Genomic DNA, 21735 nt, shown 5'->3' with positions numbered 1-21735 from the left:
TGGGGAATAGAAGGGGGTTTTAGCCATCCAATTCAGTGTAATGCATCTTAGTGTGTAGATCAGTGGTTCCCAAAGTGGGCGATATCGCCCCCCTAGGGGCGATGGAAAGATTTTGGGGGGCGGTAAAGAAGAAGAGGGTGATAGGGGGGCGATAGGGGGGCGACAGTCCGAAGTCGCAGTCAGATGTTCGAACGTTTGTTTGACGATTTGTACACAGCACGTGCAGCACATCACTCCCAGCGATGGTTCTTTCAACCAGACCAGATCTGTTTTTATATGGCAAAACGGGCCGAAATTCACAGTGATCAAGGAATTTCTTCCAAACTACTGAACAGATTCGAACGAAATTTTGAATTTTCAGTCCTAAGTACCGAACGGTTATGTTTAGCTCGTGAAAATTTTTTCGCTTGTGCCCTCGTTCGCTAGTTTCATTCGTGATTTAAACAGCAATACGTGCTTAACTTCGCAGTAATCAAGAAATTTCTTCCAAACTAATGAACAGATTTGAACGAAATTTAGTATTTTAATACCTAACCGCAGCAACGGTGATGTTTAGCTCGTTAAAATTTTTTCGTTTTGCCTTCGTTTGCGAGTTATACGGCTATACGTAAACGGCTCTTGCTAAACCTGCCGGTAGAAAAGCCGGTCGTTCATCCTATATCTGTATAACTCTCGAACGAAAGCGAATATGGAAGTGTGAAATCAAGAATGACGGTGAACTAAAAAAAAAATCTCGCAAACGACGGTATAATCAAAATTTTTTTAAGCTAAAAAACACCATTTGGTAGTTATGAATGTATATTCAAAATTTCGTTCAAATCTGTTCGGTAGTTTGGAAGAAATTCTTTGATCACTGCGAATTTCGGCCTGTATCGCAATACTGTATAACTCACGAACGAAGGCGATATTAAAAAAAACTTTCGCAAGCTAAACATCACCGTCAAGTTCTGATGAAAACATGTTACAAGTTTTATTGCGCCGCGTTCATTAGTTTGGTTGATATTACTTGATAATTGAATTTGGAGATTGGTCTTGAGACCGGCAACGAGTCCGGCCGTAAATTTGCCCGAGACGTCCTAGGTTTCTAGTGCTGAAACAGTTAAAACGGCTGAAAAACATATTGGTTCACTAAAAGGGGTTCTATTTGTGAAATACACATTTGTGTTTAACCTTTATCTTTTAAAATTGCAGCGTACTAAATTTTATTAAAGAGGCGCATGATTTTATATGTGTCTGTGGGGGGCGCTAGAAATTCAGTAGGGAGCCAAAGGGGGCGCCAGCCTGAAAAAGTTTGGGAACCACTGGTGTAGATAATTGATTGTTCATGCCCGCAATTTCTAGCCCATCAAAAAAGAAGAATCTGCGAAAATTCTAAATTAAATAATTGGAGATTAATTACTTTAATTTTTGATAAATTCTGAAAGGTAATGAAATACGAAGGTTTGATGATCCAACTGCTCTTGCACAGAGTAAATTTATTCATTTATTATAATTAGAGGAACGATAATTATCATTTACCAATCTACAACACATTCCGTGAAGCTACCAAAATTGTACAAACGACACAGATGCCAGAAAAAAACTGATGGAGTGAGTTAACATTCCACTTTTACAAAGACAATCATTAGACATTATTAAAATTCTATATCAAATACTTGTACGCAACAGCTAATGTTTTTCCGCGATTTTTCATTGCATTTTAATCTTGTTTGTACTCAACGAACAATAATCTTTTGTGAATACCATGAAAATTAGGATTGACTTCAACAGATGGCACGAAAGTTGCGCTAATGAGTGTAAACAATGAATAACAAAAAACAATCGGAGAACTAAATGCTGCCAAAGTCTTGAACTGGATCGATCGTTTATTACATGTGAAAATTTCCAACACTCGTTATTTTTGGCATTGAGGTTTGGTAAATCAATCTTACCCTAGTTCTTCAATTCCTTCGCAGAAACATTCAAAAAGTCTGACCATTTTGCCTTTGTCAACTATCATGGTTATCAAATTGTGGAAATTCTAACAGCAGAAGACAAAATTTAGGTCACAAGCAAATAATTTTGTTTTCTCACACTACCTTTCGTTCGTCTACTAACGTTATTTTATGCTACTATGAGGTACCAGGGCAATTGGGTTAGGTCCAGAAAAGTAGCAACTTCCCTAAGAGCAAGGAAAAGTGAGGGCATCAAGTCAGAAGCTTAAGACTTCTTTGTCTTCTGCAGCTGCTCTTCCTTCATTTGGCGCTCAACGATGTTCACATAAATGAAAATATCGTCGGCCAAGATCTTGGGAACCTCCATGGCCGCAAAATGTCCCCCAATTTCCGGGTTCCTGTGTTATTATAGGATGAAAAAGAGCCAAATTAATATAATTGAATCTGAGTGAATAGAAGGTTTTGAAACAAAATTTTTAAGTAATATTACCATTGCTGTATAATAAATATCCAGATGTCTACAAAACTTACGTATACGTGATGATATTGTGGAATTTGTGTGCGGCAAGATTTTCAGGTATGACCGCCAAGTCGTTGCCGAATCCGGCAAGCCCAGCAGGCACAGTGGTAGGGATGCTGTAAAAAAATTAAACGTAATGTTACGAAACGCAACACGTTTTAAAACACAGCGTTGAATAACAAATCATGATTATAGGATTACGTTATGGAGCTGCATTTGAAACAAACATCATGGTTACAGTAATCTGGACCTAGATAGCGCTCACTTAGAACGAATAAATACACATCGCTAGAAAGATTTGGCCTAACTTTGATATACTCGTAATATAAATGAATAAAGTTCACAAAATTTGGATTCGTCGGTGTTTTTCTAAAATTATTTCAGTGTATAGAAGACATTTCTAACAACTAAAAATTAAAGAGAGGATTGCCACCAGGAACTCTCACTTGAACATGGTGATCGCGGGTGAGGAGGCACCGAAGAATTCGGAGTAGAGCCTCATGCTGCTGGTGATGGATCCCGTAAACCTAGGGTTCATGAAATTGTTACTCAAACATAGTGCTTGAGAATGTAAAATTAAATAAATTCATAACAAAATATTACCGAAAAGAAATGTGCAAGCAATAATTATTGGGAAAAACTAGCATTCTGTAAACGTTGAGCATATCACTTTTTTATACTGTATATGTCATGTCAAAACATCAAGTGATATGGAACTCAAAACTCACCAACAAACGCTGAGTTACAACTCACCAATAAACGCAAATGTTATCCAGCATCGCATCCAGAGATATAGGGAAGTCGGGGTCCAGGAGGCCTCCGTTCTTCTGGTTCAGATACTTCATGTCGGTCCACGTACTGAACTTCTCAAGGATGTACGCAGCCAAGCCTTGGGGAGATGAATTCAGAGCCACTCCTGCCAAAAATTCGTTTTGAAACGAAGAAAATGCAAACATGTGGCACGCATTATGATCTTTCTCCCTACATAACGAATATCCAGGAAAAATCAGTTCAGACTCGAAATAATTCACTAACGGTACATAAGCGACGCAACTGAAGCCAACTCTAAGTACCTAATTATCAAGCATTATGACTATAAATGTAGGCTAACTCAGAGTGCCACAGTGATCTCGCAGGATTTTTCTCACCGACTGTGTCCGGCTTGGTTGCATGAAGATGCGCATACCCCATTTCTCTGAGAGTAATGCCGTAAAAAGTAAGCAGCGGGTACCACTTCTCTTCTAGTTTGGGATCCATGACGGTTCCGGAAGGCAGGAATGCACCAAGCATCAGTTTAGCTTGTGCGCCCAGGGTCATGGCCATCACCATATTAACGTGAATCCCGTACAAACTGAAATAAGGCGACTCGCAATGTGAAATCAACTTAGATTTCCCCAAACGAAAACAATGTGGAATTTAACTTGAAGGCGACTATTTCAATAAGGAATGTAAAAATACAGAGAATGCAAAGAAAAGTCGAGATATTATTAATGAAAACGTTCCAGAGTCTGGCATCATCATCGGTTTGACATTCCAGGTAAGGTTAAAATGGAAAAAAATCAAGTAAAATTTAGCTCATTATTTTCTGTTGATTTCTTCGATAAGTTGCGAGTGATAGCACAGAGGAAGATAATTCTGCAAAGATTCAATCAATCGTGTGAAATTTAGGTTTAGATGATTTTAAAATTGAAGCTGGTGGACTGATATCACGAGAAACTCGGAGAAAGTATCTTCATTTGGTAGCCATGCAAACACACATTTCTAAGTTGATCGCATCATAAGTAGGACAACTGATCGCTCAAGTAAATGTAGGAAGCCGTTTTATCTCTTTCTACCGCACAAAATTTGCAAAGCGCATGGAAGTTTCAAAATACTGCTATCCGAATTGATTTGAAGTAAACTAAATTATTTTATGAACATAATAATAATTGAAGTTTTCAAAACCTCAAAACTTGGAGTTCGTTCGTGATATGAATTGATTGAAGTCGATTTTTTCCAGTGCAAAATGAACCAATGTTGTAGGATCGATTGCGTACTGATTAGGATACCAGTACCGTAGGAACTCTTTTCAGATGTTTCCTTTGTACTTTTTTTTTTTGAAAGAGACCGCGATTGAAAAATTTACATTTCTTAAAAGTGTCATTCACTCTTTCAACGGGTATAGCAATGGAGAAATTTTTTCTTGTGTTTTTTTCCTTATAACGCTAAACCTTCTTGAATTATACAATAAAAGAGCTTCTAATGTGAAGCTCACGTGTCAGGGAATGCCGTGGCAATGTCGTGTGCGATGCCAGAGCCCCAATCCCCTCCTTGAACGTAGAACTTCTCGAATCCAATTCTCTTCATCAACTTCGTCATAATTTGAGCCATTGCAAGTGTGTTCATACCTGAAATTATAGTCGGGATAATTGCGAATGCCGTCCCGATAACAAGTATAGTATAATATACTAGACTGCTAATGTGAGATAATTCCTTGTAAGTTACAACAAAAACCGAGAGTCTGATGTGATGCAATAACATAAAAGAAATGGGTCTTCTCAAAGTTATAGATGAGCGATAAATGAATACAATTTAAGACTGATCAATGACTGTCAGCTCAAATAAAATCTAGACGTTAGTTATGCAAAGTTCAAGCGATTTCACTAGCATGCTTACAGTTCTGTTAACAAAACTTAGCCTTTTTGAGAAAAACGTTGGCCGCGCTATTAAATTAACCAAGTACTAAGTTTGACGCACAGAAGGGGCAAAGTTCATAATTTTTACCCGGTTTGGCAGCAGCTTCAGAGAAACCATAGCCAGGCAGGGAGGGACAGATGACATCGAAGACGACCTCGCTGTCTGCCCGAGGTGTCGTCAACAAGGGCAGGATGCCCATAAACTCTACGAAGGAGCCCGGCCATCCGTGCAGCAGCAGCAGCGGTCGCACCGTCTTGCCGCTGCCGGCGGGGGGCGACGCGCGCATGAAGTGAATGTCCAGGCCCTCGATGCGCGTCCTGTAGAAAAAAGGGAAAAGAGAACGATGTGCAATTGCAGTCAACAGAGACAAGATGGGATAATGAGAATAAAATTAGAAGCTAAATTGTAAACTAAATGTGAAAAGGTTACTAGAAATATAGTAAGACCACGCACGATGGAAATCGAGACTACTGAGAATGAGTGAAAGCAAATTGAAATATGATGTAAATTCCGAAAAATAGAAGTGTTGAAACCCAATCTTGAACACCGTAATAAAACAAGCCATATCATATTAGACCTAAAGAATTTCACTTTATTTGGAAATCCTAGTTTGAGTTTTTATTCGAATTTATGGAACGAGGGTTGGCACCTTCCAAAATGCTGCGTTTGGTTGCTGAGTTCAAATCTATGGTGTACATACTTTCATAATTTTACAAAGAAAATTCCTCTGTTATACTTGAAATGCGGGTAGGCGTTGAGTTTTGTCTCGCGCTTCTTCCAGTCGTAGGAGTCCCTCCAGTACTTGAGGATGACGGCCATGGTTGTCGAGTCCATCCCGTAGGTAAAGTTGACGCCTTCCAGCGACGGCGCTAAGCGGGGTGCTTGTGCAAGTCTGGCCTGCAGGTCTTGCACGTCCTACGGATCCCACATAAGAATTAAAAAAATAGATTTCGCTTCATGTTTGCTAGTAATATTTAATTCAAATCATTGAAGCGAAGGAGTAGAAACTGAAAGAATCATGAGCAGCGAACAAGGAATTTNTTCCAGTCGTATGAGTCCCTCCAGTACTTGAGGATGACGGCCATGGTGGTAGAGTCCATCCCGTAGGTGAAGTTGACGCCTTCCAGCGACGGCGCTAGGCGGGGCGCTTGTGCCAGCCTGGCCTGCAGGTCTTCCACGTCCTGTTAAAAATTGGGAGTGTATTAAAAATATATTTCAGATGTATAAATAGGAATGAACAATTATAATTGTCTTAAAATTTGGAGTGTTTTAAAAAGATTTTTTAGATATACAGTATATAAATGGGAATGAACGATTTAATTATCTTAAAATAAAGAAGATTGTGTATATTCATGTAGGACAACGAAATAAGAATAGAAACAGTGTTAACATGGTAATAGAATAATACGGTGAAATGGTAACAGAAACTACATGATCGACGTTCACCACTCCAAAACTAAAGTGCCATGCAGCCATTTTATAATCCGATAAAACATCGAAATATTGTGGATGTGGGGTAAAATAATGTTGAATTGTAATCAACATTTCAGTCGTTTGACACAATTTAAACGATTCAAAATTTGATTGATCAGCTGACACGCGTCTGAGCTATACACAGCAAACAAATAGCAGTTGCAAAAATCTTACCTTAGCGGGAATGTCAATTTTGAAGGGTCTAATCTTAGAGTCACTCTTCTTTGGTTCGCCAAGACCCCACCAAGGGTCTGGGTCGATGTAGGGCAGCGGTGGGGTTGAATTTAGCCTCACCGCAATATACCAGGCCAGTACGGCTATGAATATCACAGAAATGCGACCTAAAATACCCATTCTGACTGAGGTAGGAGTGGAGAAGTACAAAAGTTAGATTGTGATCCAAAATTAGAAACAAAAGTTAAAACCCTATGATAAATATTGAAAAACTTGCTAGTAAATTGAAGTGGACATTGATCGAGTTAATTTATAGCTTTAGTGATTTACAAAGAAATTCCATACCTACTGACCTTAAATAGTCGACTATGATACAGGGAAAGCAGATCAACAATTTCTGCTGTCAGTAATAACGTCAAGCTCTTGCTCGACAAATATCACGTGAGAATGATAAGCATTTGAGTGCAAGATATGATTCAAGGTCGTGTACATGTGGCAGAACAGCAAGAAAATAGTAGCAGCATCAATTAGGTCTTTGAGAGCCGCCGCATGCATTCTGCTCGTTCCTCTGCAACACAGAACCACGACTTGATATGCAACGCCTGACTCTCATAGCTCTTCTACTGTTAGTCATAACATTCAACAGTTAATCACGCATGGCTGTCATATACGCGCTAATGGGAAAGGGACTCAATCTCTCTAATACCCTATGTTTACTTCCGGGAGTAATGGTTACGCATAATTTATATTAACGTGTGTGAAAAATCGAGCCATGTCGAGTCTTACATTTCGGGGTCAAACTAAGCTTGAATTCTGAAATTAAATTACGAAAAGAAATAGAAACACAGTAAGCACACTTGACAGACATTATACAGTCTGCTGGATATTTACACGGATCAATATTTGCCTATTTAATCCGTCACCCACAGTAACTTGGGCAGACGCCTACCTATATACTGTGCCTACCTATAATAAAGACGCCTACCTATTCTAGAGAAACTCTTTTGCTTTCTTGTCAATCATACGTACACGAGTAATTAGGTTACGTTATAATTTTGTTCGTGGTGATATATATGCGAATAAAGTAAAACTGTCTCGAGCGCGCGAATTGTGCGAGATGGAATTTTAAAATATTAACAGTTCCTCGCGTGGGATGTTGTCGTGTGTCCGTGTCGCGCATGTTGACGGTTGCGTCTGGCGTCCTAAGCTGGTTCACGAAACCGCAATACTTATCCTCGTACTGAGACTCATGATCACTCACCAACAGTTCTCGCATGATTGACACCTCATACACGCTGTTCAAGTACTTTCACGCAAAATCGAACGGGCAATGACAAAACGGACCAACATAGACCCCAATATGCTAGAATATAAAATCAAATTCATTGTATAAAATCCAGCACATACTAATACTGAAATAGTACCTAATAAATTTCGGTAAATCATAATCCATAACGTGGCGTATACTTCGTTCAAGAGAACACGAGCCAAATGGCAGTGATAAACTATAGGCTATTACACGCCTTTTGTAAAGCCACTGTGATCATGACTTGTTGCGAAGTGAATTCAGAGGTCCGTAGTGACCGTATAGGCAACGGCCGACACACCTTCTTAGCTCACTCGCCCAAGTCCAAGGTCACACTGCGAGGTTAGTTCTCAAGTCTCAACTTCTCGTGCCTGAGTTAGGCGATGACATGTGTTTGTTGAGACGTGGGACTCCACAGATATGTCTGTATCTATGCTATCTGTCTTCGGCTCGTTCAAGTAACTGCAATCAAACTATAATCAAACTATAAGAACAAAATCAGACCATATAAGTTGATAAATATTTTTACACTGTGATGAGTGAGTGCCATTACTAACGCATAAGCCAATGTGCATAGCTTCTTATGTGTCTTGAAATTCGATTACATACAAATTTGCTGCGTGTAGTAATTCAATGGATTTGAAAAAAATCAAACTGTTTTCTGTACCTTTTGACTTAGCAATAGTTATATACAGACCGTCACTTCATATAGTTGCTGACTAACAAAATGCTGATTGACTCTCGAACATATACGTAACCATATCCGATGACATCTATAACGTCGCGTAAGCCGTTGTATAACAATTTTTTGTGATGTATCAAAGAAAACAAATTGTTCCAACTGCTGAGTAGAGTACAATTTGGGTACGTATAAGCCTTCCCTAAGTTTATTTTTTTATATGAAAACTCGCTATATGTAATCGGACATCCACTTCAATTGACACAAACTTGAGTATGAAACCGTGCAAACATTTGGCTTAACAACTTTACGATATTGCTTTCTTTATTCTGTGTGAACTGTAATGGGTCATTATGAGTGGCAGCTTACTTATTATTACCAATATTTTAGAACAGCAGAACACAATATTTTCATTAAGTTACAGTTCTATATTGTAATCGTTTTCTATATTTGTATTTTCTATATCTTCACATATTAATGTGGAATACTGATACATATTGCCGTCTTGGATCTCGGGACCCACATTGATATCCATTAAGATGAATACACTTTCATTCTTAGAATACATGTATTCCTGACGTATTCGTTCACGGCCGCGTTGGTGCTCCCCCTTCTTCATGTGACGTCCACGGCCATCAGCAGGAAGCTCGATCCACGTCCACCGTTGATGATGCGTGGTGCAATAGATTGAGTGGAACATCACACAACCAACGCGAATATGTTCTCAGGTAGAGACACCGATTTAAGCTTGCTTTTGAATGATACATGATAGTAGTGAGCAGAATTGAACGGTCAGAAATAGAGCTTAGGGTGGCGCATGCCGGAAGCCAGCTTTTTACTAATAAACTCTGCTCATGTTACTTTCCGTGGGAGTGGGGAAGAACACTAGAGGGCAAAGCAGTCTATAAAGTCAACTGCTCAAAGCTAGAGGGCCGGATGTTAACAGCCACCACTTAAGCATGATAAAGGTAAGCATGGCCATACTGCACCTGACCAAACCTCTTACTATTTAATATCATCTAGAATTCTAGCCTAACCTACGTAAGTTGCGATATTTTTCCGCCTAAAACTAACCTAGGCGGACGCAACCTAACCTCATTGGCTGCAGGAAGTTAGAAAGGCAGTTCAAGTGAGCTGGTAGAGCTAGTAATTGGTTGCAAGACTGTTTGAGCCTTGGACAGCGTGAATAGTTCAGGCCAAAAGAGGTTAGGCCGAATGCCGAAGTGCCTGCTTATAATATGGCGAGCATGCTTATATATAGGCTGAAGACCAAACGACGCTATCATCTTACACAACGATTTGTCTGCGCAGTTCTAATCGTTGCAGGTAAAACGTTACATGTGGACGGGAAAACTGCGCAGTTCCATCGAAATCTGAGCTACAGAGCATAGATTTCGATGAACTGCGCAGACAAGTCGGAACGTGTGGACGGTAGCACAGTTTTCCGATTCAATTTGTGCTCAGTTTCAATGATTCTGACGACAATGGCGGACTTTCGGTAAGGTTCTCGGGAATTTATTGCTCTTCTATACGAAAGTTTTTCTTGCATTTGGCGAGTAAAATTCAATGACTATAGTAACAAGCACAAACAAAGGTGGAGATATACAAGGGCTTAGTAGAAAAATTAAATAAATCGATGAACGGGCAAACGGAGAAACGGCTATAAAACAAGTTGAGGAGCATCTACCGTAAATAACTCTGAATAAATAAATAAATCGATTCCATCTGGACCTGGAGAAAAAGACATCTACAAGCCATCTCTCTTGTATTTTGATTCCTCGTATTCCCTAAATGATCCAATCTTTTTTTTAACAAGGCACAATGCCAAAATTTATCAAAATACTGCCTTCTCCATGGATCGATTCGGACAAATTTACGCCCGGACTCGCGGCCGGTCTCTCCAAATTCGATGAGCATAGAAAATCTCCCAAAGTAATGAACGTAGATCGATAAAACTTGGTACACGTATCCATTAGGACTTAACGGTAATGTTTAGCACGTGACAATTTTTTTCGATTTTGCCTTCGTTTGCGGGTTACACGGCTTTATCTAATCTAAAAAATTGTCACGAGCTAAACATCGCCGTTTGGTGGTTAGGTTTATATATTCAAAGTTTCGTTCAAATCTGTATAGTAGATATGAATAACTGTCATGCTCACTGCAAATTTCGGCAGGTATCGTCATATAACTCACGAATGAAGGTGAAACTCTAAAAATGTCCACGAGCTAAATGTCACCGTCACGTCCTAATGAATACGTGTACCAAGTTTTATCGAGCTACGTTCATTACTTTGGGAGATATTCCATGCTCACCGAATTTGGGGAGACCGGCCGTAAATGTGTCCGAGACGTCTCCATGGCGTGATCGCGCAAAACTGAGTAAACTACTCAGATAAGTCGGCACCATGTGGACGCTCTAAAAATTGCAACGATTTCATTTCGACTTAAAAAACTGCGCATACAAATCGTTGTGAAAACTGAGCGTGTGGACCGGCCTTAAGAATTAAATATGTTGGCTACAGGGCTTATTTAAGAATTAAATTTGTAGCGTACGGCTGCGGACTTCCCCCCCCCCCCACACTTCTCGTCAAATTAGAAAACTTTGGTAGAAAACTTTTTCTTCATCCCTTTCATCCTGAGGAGGCGCATGCCGTAAGCCACAAATTTAACTCTTCAGCCCTGAAGCCAATGTCCAGCATCAGCATGCAATAACTTTAATGAATCACAGAACTAGAAGCCGCCGAATACGCTGGAATACCGTAATCCAGACCACTGACACTGCTTAAAGACGATAACGTCGTAGGTCTTTAGCCAATACATCAGAATTAAGAATACCTACTCCCGCGTAACCTCTTCAGGCCTAACTTATTTAGGGCAATACGTATCCATTGATGGACAAATCGCCACATCTTCTCATGCCCACACTTCACAGCGTTCGCCAGATCCACTTGTTATTTGACTCGTGTCACCACTGTAGCTACGAGGTCAAAAAACGTAGCCCCAGTTGCTCATCGCCACCCCAATGTCACGAGTAATTCCAGTGCAAGTTACGACTTAACGTGAAGTTCACGAGAAACCACGTCGACTTCAGCCCAATCCTCATAGTGCACCAAAATACTTGTTTTGAAACCAGCCCTTCGGCCAAGGCATTCTCAAACGCCGAGAGAAATTGTGTGCTTAGGATCACTGGTCTTCTATTATGGAGCCTAGCTGTTTCTTGCACCCTCTTTGAAAATATATGTTATCAGTTTTCAAACATTTCTTTTCCTTAACATTATTTTCCATAGCGGAGTGAACTGGGGTCCATAACGGAGTCCATAGCTTGGACTCTTTTGATCGGGTCCAGAGGTTGAAAGTATCGATAGTTTATCTCAATTAACTCAAAAGCAACATGAAACATTGTTGTAAGTCAAACTCTAAGCGACTCATTAAGAGCTTTAATCCACAAGAAGGGTACGCACACAGTGAAAGCAGGTTGCCAGCGTGCTGGTTACCTGCTCAGGCTGGCGCCTGAAACCATAGAATACAGAAGCCTATTCGTTAACGCCGAGAGAAATTGTGTGCTTAGGATCACTGGTCTTTTATTATGGAGCCTAGCTGTTTCTTGCACCCTCTTTGAAAGTATATGTTATCAGTTTTCAAACATATTTCTTTTCCTTAACGTTATTTTCCATAGCGGAGTGAACTGGAGTCCATAGCGGAGTCCATAACTTGGACTCTTTCGATCGGGTCCAGAGGTTGAAAATATCGATAGTTTATCTCAATTAACTCAAAAGCAGCATGAAACATTGTTGTAAGTCAAACTCTAAGCGTCTCATTAAGAGCTTTAATCCACAAGAAGGGTACGCAAACAGTGAAAGCAGGTTGCCAGCGTGCTGGTTACCTGCTCAGGCTGGCGCCTGAAACCATAGAATACAGAAGCCTATTCGTACATGTTTTCACTATACGAATAGGCTTCACTGTACGAATAGGATAATAATGTAAGTGTACGAACACTTACATTATTATCCTATGTTCATTCATGTGGCAGGTTGGAGCAGGTTGCCCGCGCGGGCAAACCTGCTTCCACTGTGTGCGTACCTGAACGCAATATTCTGAAACAAGATAACACTTCTATAGAAAATACAAAGTACGAAATAACTGGATATATTCATACATGAAATGTCACACGTAAAGCGGTAAATTGCTGGATACTTACAGAGAATGAGAATAGCTGTGAACATTGCAAGAGTCGAGCCAGTTCTGCTGATAGTCGATACTTTTCGATCAAAGTAACTTACTGGCATCCACTACGGTACGGAATAATATGAACATATGAAGACTACCCTAGAAACTTCACGACAAACATGTTAATATTATTAATTTAAAAAACTGAACCCAGACCCTATATTTTTTTATCTTCAAATATTTTTTGGACCCGTAAAATTCTTGCAGTTCGATGACCATTATCGACGTGAATTGGTTTTCGAAAAAGCTATGTACATGTTAAATGAGTCTTAACGAATAATTTTTTGCCTCAGTGCTGAATTTCTTCACCTCTACAGAGGTCCAGAATTATATCCATCCAGCAACAGAACAGGAATAAATTATTCAACAATGACATCTTATTTAGTCATCGAATGTCTGCCAAACAATACTCAACAATGCACCCACGTGCGTATCAAGTTAAAATTTCCTCCTTCCACCTGGCAAATGGCTGCTCATTGTTATTTACTTTGTTTTTTTTTTTTTTTAAATATGCATTAGTCTTGACATCAGTAACCGTGGAAGCAGTAAAAGATACTGTCATTACTCATTCCTCAAACGGTATCCATAGAAATTCAAACTGGACAATTTCTCCCATTTGTCGTGAGCCAGTTACCACATTTCCTTAGAAATTACGACCAAGTTTCAGAACTTTTCAAAAACTTCAGATTCGGGAAACTGATTAACACGTAATGATCATCATATTTTAAATTTATGTTCGGATTCGACGCAAACGAAATACGTACATCCGTCTTAAGACGATACTAAACAACAGGATATAAGATGAACTATTATTTGCTCACTTATGTTACTTTACAGAGCCGATATAAATGTACGGTTGTGCTCAGCTGGAAAATATACACATGGCTGCATGTCGTTGTTTTGATCTTTCCTATACTATTTTAGTTATTTATGTGAAACGCTACAAAATTGAAGTATCATGGAAAAGAGTCCAAAACTGAGTTGTGATCGCAGTATAATTAGTGACTTTAAATAGGCATGAATAATAGATTACCTTCGGCTTGGGAATATGTGCTGATAAATATTCTCTTTTTTCAATATGATGGTCATAATGCTTAACCAAATATAAGACGATGCGAGTAAGTGTTCCTTTAACACTGGCTGATTTTTATACATGGATGAATAAAAACTAAAAAATAGGAATCATGATCAAGAACGGTTATGGTGGGAGCAGCACGATAAGCAGTCTTCCATGTGAACTTCGTAGTTCAACATGGAATGGCTAACAAAAGGTTGCGACACACGGGAAAGTTTGTTGAACGTCAATTCATCGCAGAAAATGCCACCTGAGTGTACAAAAATGACCGAATCAGCGATTTAAAAAAAATTTGTTTTCACTCATTCAACTCTAAACGGGATAATTTTCCACATTCGGCAACAATGAATCCGAAAAAATGCTTCAAAAAGGAGGAATTATTAACAAAATTAAGTGAAAACTTTTTGAAACACCTCGTTGACGGATTTTATTTATTTTTATAATGGCAGCTTCTTCCGAGCGTGGTCTGATTTAGTACTGATGAGGTGTCCCTCGAACTGTGACCTAGACACGACGGGAAGAAACGTCAACGTACGTCCCAAGGAGGGAATACTCTGAATGTCCATTGCGCGTCGACTGCAGCACCCACAGTTCCGAGATATTATAGAGAGAAAAACGATGTTACATTAGTATTTAATCATGAGTTGAACTGTTAAAATTTGATGAGCGTTTATATCACCGATATTGAACCAACCTGTATGTATTTCAAAATAACTAACCTGACATTTGATGTCCAGAGTAAATATTAAACCTCATTCTCATGGATACTTCACGAAAGAAGGCTTAAATTATAGAAATTTAAAGGGAATTCAGGGAAGTGAAAGGAATAGAAAGAATAGCAAAAGACTCAACTGTGTGGAAGATCAAAAATATAAAATCAGATTTGCTTAATCCGTAGCAGTATATATAATATATACGTTTGACAGCTGGTCTGATTGCACCACTCTTACATCTGAATTTAAATTCGGCAATAAATTTTAATACATTTGAATAGATTTGAAAAGTTGTAATATGCTTAGTTATCTACTTGAGCCGGCTGAGGACTGCATTTAAATAGGCAATTAACGTCAATGGAGTGCATGTAAAACGGTGGTTTGATTGTTAAACTTATAATCTGAACTTAAGTGCAACTTTCAACACAAACAAATGAAACGGTCGCGTAATCTATGAAATGATGTAACATATTTACTAGTAATTTTTTAGAGACTTAATAACGGATGAACATGAAACTGCGAAAGGCTTAATTGGATTCAATGGCAGCACAAAATTGATATTTATAGATATAATTTATAGGACCGATCTGAGTGATCACAACTCGGAATCGCTTAAAAAGGACAACCTGGCTAATGCGCATCAGTTCACCGAATTTTATTTACCATATATCACCGAACAATAGAAGTTTGCAATGTGCTCTGGATTAAGTCTGTTTTTTAAATCATGAACATTCTCAATTTATGAATTTTTGGCACTAAATTCAGAATTGCTTACATTAGATCCCGAGTAGCATTTACTGACCCGAGCTTACCAGAGTAGCTCGGACTTACCAGAGCTGATCTTGGACTTGAGGCATCGATCGAGCCAGCCGGATTCGGTATCAAGAAATCCTGGAGCGCCAATTTCAGATTTGCAGGCTCATCATTCCGTCAACCCAAATCTGCTGAGATGATTCAGGCCACCCGACTCCTGGCACACTATCTCCAGGCCTTTGAAACTCCAGGCCCTTGAACTCCAGTCCACCAGCCACTGCATGGTCATCTTTGTGTGTTTCAAACGTCTCCCCCCGAAAAAACATGAGCGAGCAACTTGTGTTGGACGTTTTTGCCGGCGAATTTAAGAAGAAGAAGCCGCGAAATTGTGTAACAAATTTGTCAATTTGGTACCATAAATTATGTAATGAAAGAAAATTCATAAACTTTAGATACAGCTCGCAGAAATAACCTTTTATTATCTCAACACACACGGCTCGCCAGTGTATCGCAACACAACTCAGCTAACGCCATATCAGCTCGTTATGGACGATCTGTGCCTGTCGTGAGAGGAAAGAGTTACTTCAAAGTGCATGCAATTTCAAAAAGCCGGCTGATATATTGGCTCAGGAATTCTAGCTATAGAAAATAAACAATGAAAACAATTCTTTACACATTTTGTTGCTACTGAGACATTTCGGGATTTCAATAAACCTCTGGTAAATTATGATAAAATAGCAGACTAAACGAATATACATTTATTTCTGTAATGATCAGACAATATTGATTTTGACTTGAATTATCAGCATTCACTCTTACTTTTGTGGATATTGTAAAATATTTAATCTTCTTGTAAACCATTCCATTGCCTTCAGTGCGACCACTGCAGCGGTACATAACTTCAAACCCTGAGTTCAGGACGACAATGACCATATGGACAGTATGAATAATTTCCAAGGTGACTTTAAAAAGTCATCGGTTATTGTGTATATATGACGGAAATCTGAAGCTTCAAACCGCAGCCGGCGTGACAATGACAATGCAAATAATAAAACAAATGTCACACGTGCTAACGATGGCAACTATTCAGCGCAGGAAGGAATTAAAATGTGAACTAAACACATGGACATAAGGACGCGCAGCCAATCATGAAAATCATAGAATTATCAAGGTTTGTTTGCAATAAATATAATTGAAATAGAAGAATGATTAAATCGCTGCTTGAATGTTTCATTCTTTACTTTGAATCTTTGAGCTGGAATACTAAAATTGTATTAGTGTGAAATTAATCATTTGCTACGTGGTTCCGAATTGCTATAGATTGTTAGACCAGTTCTAAAACACACAAAAGCAACAAGTTTGTTGAGCAAATGGCTGACAAATATAATTATCTTCTAACGCAATGATAATCAATAAGGGGCTGAGCTCCGTATCTGCGTTAGAATGCACCCTGGACGGATTAGGAACTGCCATCCATAAGGAATTAATTGATTAAGCCATTAACTGTGGAAAATCAAGGTTTCAGTGACCTTATTAAACAAAATATAAATTTAATGTATTTCTTTTACACACGACTACTTAAAAAATTAATAATCCCAAAAAAGCATTACCGATTACTATATAATCAAGCGAAGTACATTTCGTTGGTCAACAGTTCATCATAAAAAATTTCAGGCATCAGACTTTTTTCTATTTGGGAAATCAAATTTCAGGTCTCTCCTTTCACCTAAATTGTTGATAAGCAAATTTTATTTCAATTTGGCATTCTTACATATTATGATTTTTAACTTTAATGGATGAAGTACAGTTAACTGAATAAATTGAGCGAATTATCACGTCAATTTATGGTCATGACAACGAGGAAGGATAGCTCTGCCATTTCCTCTGATGCAATACAAGCTCGACCACTTCTAATCTTCTAACTTTAAACGCGAACCCACTTAAGGAAGTCTCTGACTTTTAAAATAAGACACTGGCCTGAGTCATCAAGTTCTTTAGCACATGTATACAGAAAAAATTAATAATCAGCTTTGAATGTAGATGCTTATTTCTGAATTGTTTAGACTATGCAACGAAAAAGTACGCACGTATCTATGCATCACAGCGAAATTTGTGCCTTCGTGGTGCTCATCTCGATCACCTCGAACAACAGTTCTTCATCACTTGAACCCAGTAAGGAGTGCATATCCAGAACCTAGTTTGGTTGCATGACGAGGAAATTCCGAGGAGGAAAGGTAGCTTTATGGTGTACAGTGAAGGCCTACAAGTACATTAAATAATATTGACTGCAATTGACTAAAATAAACGTCAGGGCTACAAAAAATGCCTTAGCTCGCAACACAATGTCGTCGTGAGAAGATTACGCCATCGTTCGAGTTAACGCCGTCAGATAAAACGGATATGATTTTACGTTATGTAGACTAACGTAAATTCAAGCTGTTATGTGAATTAAAAATGAACGGTGAAATATAATACAACTTTCATAGTGTACCAATTTCATCGTGGTCATCGAGTACCATTGTGCATGCAGCGTCTGTATATACGTTCAAGATTCGGAAATAATAAAATACAAATATTCATAACTAGAATTGAATGAAAAAATTAGATTTGCTTTGGATTCTGCACATGTATTTTCTTGGTTGCTAACTATCCAGTATGATGCAGATTCGATAATTTCGGCGACATATGCATATGTGTGTTTTTATTTAGGAAAGCGAGTTGGCAGCCATGCTCACCAGTTCTGGGTTTGGACTGGATACAGCGCAGAATTGACATCTATATAGTAATTAATAGAAGTGTGATAAAAAAACTGATAATAATCAATAAAGAAGAATATGATCACATCGCGTGAGCATTATAATGAGCACCTTTGGATTTCTAACGGCATTACCTGGAGAATGAGGCCGCGTTTAAGTTTCGAGTCCTATTTTCATAGATGGCGTTTGAGAGCGAGGTTTACTGTTCAAACATTGAGCGGAGTCTGGGCTGAAGTGGAGGATTCACTGAATGGGCAGGGAGCCTTGTATATTGTGCATCCCTTTGCCACATCATATGTCTCCGCGAGACAGGCGTATATCAGCCGAGGTGTCTCATTCAACCAAAATACGAATCCCAGCTCATCATTGAGCATGACTGGAGAATGGCTGTTTTAGAGCATCAACTACGTTTCAAGAAGAAGTACTGTGAAAATAACATAAAATAACATAACACAACACAGATTTCTTCATTCCATCCCACAGATTTCGAAGGAAACACCGCTTAATCAATCGTCGAGTGCGGTTCACTTCTTGCTTTTGCTATGAGTGTTTTCAGCGCAGAAACACTTTCGTTTCGACTTTTTGAACCTGCTGAAATTTGAGTTAATATTTGATACTGGGTGATGATACTTTTATTTGATACAGGGTGATGTTTCAAAACATTTGAAGCGTAATTCGTCTCTGTTATAGTGCTGGGGCCGCGAATATAGAGGAAGGTGGAGTGCGAAAATTTACACTGCATCAAATAAAATAGGGAATGTTCAGAAACTGTTGAGAAACACAGGCAATAGAAGATTCTTATATTTGCTAGAATTTAGTGCCAAATCATGCCTCAACAACATTCAAACACTTTTGTTGGTAATTTACGAATTATAATCGCAGATATTCATTTTCAACAAACATTTACGTTAAATCCCATAAGGAATGTCTGCACGTCCTGCAAAGAATTTTCATTTACTGTCTAAAACGATATTTATCCAATATTTACAAACCAAATTTAGTAATCATACGCAAAACGTAAGAGAGCAATTAACACTACAATTATGCTTTTGTTATGTTAGGCAGTGCATAATGCAAGGATTTTCAGCAGGACTTCACGTCTAGATATAAATACGAGTTGACTTGTTAACCGTCAGAACGAGTTCACTTATTAACAGTTATTGAGTGATAATTATTATCACTCAATAGCTTTCGACATAATGACGACAAGTACGAATGAAACTAGGCTAGCAGCCCTGGTTGAGCTTCCTTATGACATTATTCACCATTTTATGTAAAATCTAAAAAACAAATTTAAATGAGTGATGACTTGAAGTTGTGTGTTTTCCCCAGACCTTCAGTCTGCTTGTCGAACTAAACTCTCTGGCATTATGCACACGGAACCTTCGAATTTGAATTCATCACGCAAGACGACAAGTAACAACTTTCCAAGTAATTTCAGAAGTCATGTATATGTCGTTCATCGTTCTGATTTTGTTCTCGTGCAACCTTGCAGTGCGCCTCTGAGTATCACTAGCACTCACGCAAACAATCTCACCAACCTAACCTTGCTCCGAGCTCCTCGAGTACGGGAAGGGGTTGTTACATTATCCTTCATGATTTCTTCCGCGACCCTCGAGTGCGCACTATGAATACTAATTGCCATCGTGTAAGTGAAAGCTATTGTCTGAGCACAATGAGTATGAAACTAATGTGGTCGTGAGAAAATTACGTCATAGGTAGAGTACAAAACTATCAGATGTAGCTTTATGACAAAACTCTACCATTTTCTTGAAGAATAGGTGACAGATTTGTACTGAAGTATCAGGCGATTAGTTAAGCCTAAATTACTCCTCAAAAATTTTCTTGTTGAAATTGCAGGAACTTGAAACAATTTGACACTTCGTCCTTATGCAATCAAGGTCGTAAAAACCGAGCTTACTTTTACGCAACGTCGTAGTGATGCACTGCAACGAAAGCGATTTTTTGAGCAGTATTAAACACCCTACTAAACATTAACTACCATTTTGAAGGTCAGGTTTGTTGAAGAGAAAAGAGTGTCACCGTGAAATACCGAGCATTTAAGGTCCGCAAGACTTGAGCTACTGAGGCCGTGAATATACGGACGAAAAGCGAGACCAACGGCCAAAAAACCTTGACTGATGATCGTTTCGCTTTCCTTCGTTACGCTAAATTAAGTGTCGACACTGAACAACCACTCTTCTATTTCCAAGTAATGTGCGGGGAGAAATTATTAAAACGAGAGCGTTATACTTGGAACGACCCTCATTAAATTCTTATCATCTTTTTCTAACCAGCTCGCCTGCGTCTGAGCTAGTGTGGCCATGGATGGAAAATGTTATCAGTCCCTGCAACATCAAAGACCCAGATAATGGAAGTAAAATACTTTGAATTAAAAAGTTATTGTAATATCAGGCACTCATGAAATAATTTCGGTTTTCTTCCTTCATTTCAGCCGCGCTTCGAAATTCTTGAGATTCACACAGCATTTATGGCAAATGAGTGTGTGAAACAATTATTTTCTAATGAAGTACTTTTGTGATACTTTTATGTGCTCATAGTCGTATGATAGTTTTGCAGCCTGTTTTGAAACAAGTGCAAACGTGGGACTTAAAATCGAGTTGGAAACAAAATTGCTACACCAATCGCTCGATTTCTCTTTTTAATACGTGAATTATGTTACAATTTTGCCACGTTTATACCATTGATTGAAAACAAATATTACTTTGAAAGTAGATAATAGAGTCTATACATGCATAGTAAGGATGTGTCAGCTTTGAAGATCATGTCTAGTCTGACCTCGTAAAGAACTTGTTATCGCAGAATTTTTACAGCTCACTGAGGCTCGAACACGTAACCACCAGCTCAAACTCCCTTGCTTTCAATCAATTAGCTACCCCGCTGATTATGATATATATTGTCAGGGAAAATTATTGAATGCCCGAATAAGTGAAGTCGATCTGAAGACCTGATACCGAGAAAGCTCATTCATAATTAATATGCCCCAACGATCATTCGACGCACCCAAGAGCCTTCTCTTGGGTGCGTAATTGTGACTAATGACAGTGAAATGATGAACATCTTATGAATACGTTAAGACATAAATTACATAAAATTAAAGCTTCAATAGATGACATTCGATTGTCAAAGATTGGGTGTAGCGAATTGCTTGACTTTGTGGCAAAGGTCGATGGAGCAATATGAGTATACAATGATATTTTACTACAGTAAAAGTCCATTTTGTTGACTGAGTGACGAAAATCAGTTGACCGAGTTACAAACGTGGGACAAAGGACTCAAATTTTGCGAACCGAGTGACAGGTATAAGTTGACTGTATAACAAGGGAACAAAAACCGGTCAATTCTGGATCGTCAAGTTCGATCGAAAGATCTAGATCCAGATGCACCGTCACAGGTCACTTTTTGCCGCTCCAGAGGGCATTTCGTAT

At 38.8% G+C, this 21735-nt stretch overlaps 1 protein-coding gene across 2 annotated transcripts; it reads right to left on the bottom strand.

The window, feature by feature from the left end:
• Positions 1 to 1441: 1441 nt before the first annotated feature.
• On the bottom strand, positions 1442 to 7073 carry LOC108672100 (juvenile hormone epoxide hydrolase 1). 2 transcript variants are annotated; one of them, XM_047885333.1, is made up of 10 exons: positions 6778 to 7047; positions 6190 to 6311; positions 5867 to 5923; positions 5218 to 5447; positions 4709 to 4841; positions 3603 to 3805; positions 3208 to 3370; positions 2901 to 2981; positions 2466 to 2570; positions 1442 to 2332 (listed from the first exon to the last, which is right to left on the bottom strand). In XM_047885333.1, the coding sequence occupies exons 1-10, from the start codon at positions 6955 to 6957 to the stop codon at positions 2200 to 2202; spliced, it is 1407 nt and encodes a 468-aa protein (XP_047741289.1). In that variant the 5' UTR covers positions 6958 to 7047; the 3' UTR covers positions 1442 to 2199. The 2 variants fall into 2 exon arrangements, with proteins under 2 accessions (XP_047741289.1, XP_018015212.2); XM_018159723.2 differs by lacking the exon at positions 6190 to 6311 and having other exon boundaries at positions 5867 to 6045; positions 6778 to 7073.
• Positions 7074 to 21735: the final 14662 nt, after the last annotated feature.

This window comes from Hyalella azteca, unplaced genomic scaffold (assembly GCF_000764305.2).
Source record: "Hyalella azteca isolate HAZT.00-mixed unplaced genomic scaffold, Hazt_2.0.2 contig17652, whole genome shotgun sequence".
NCBI lineage: Eukaryota > Metazoa > Arthropoda > Malacostraca > Amphipoda > Hyalellidae > Hyalella > Hyalella azteca.
This window is presented reverse-complemented; position numbering and strand designations above follow the sequence as displayed.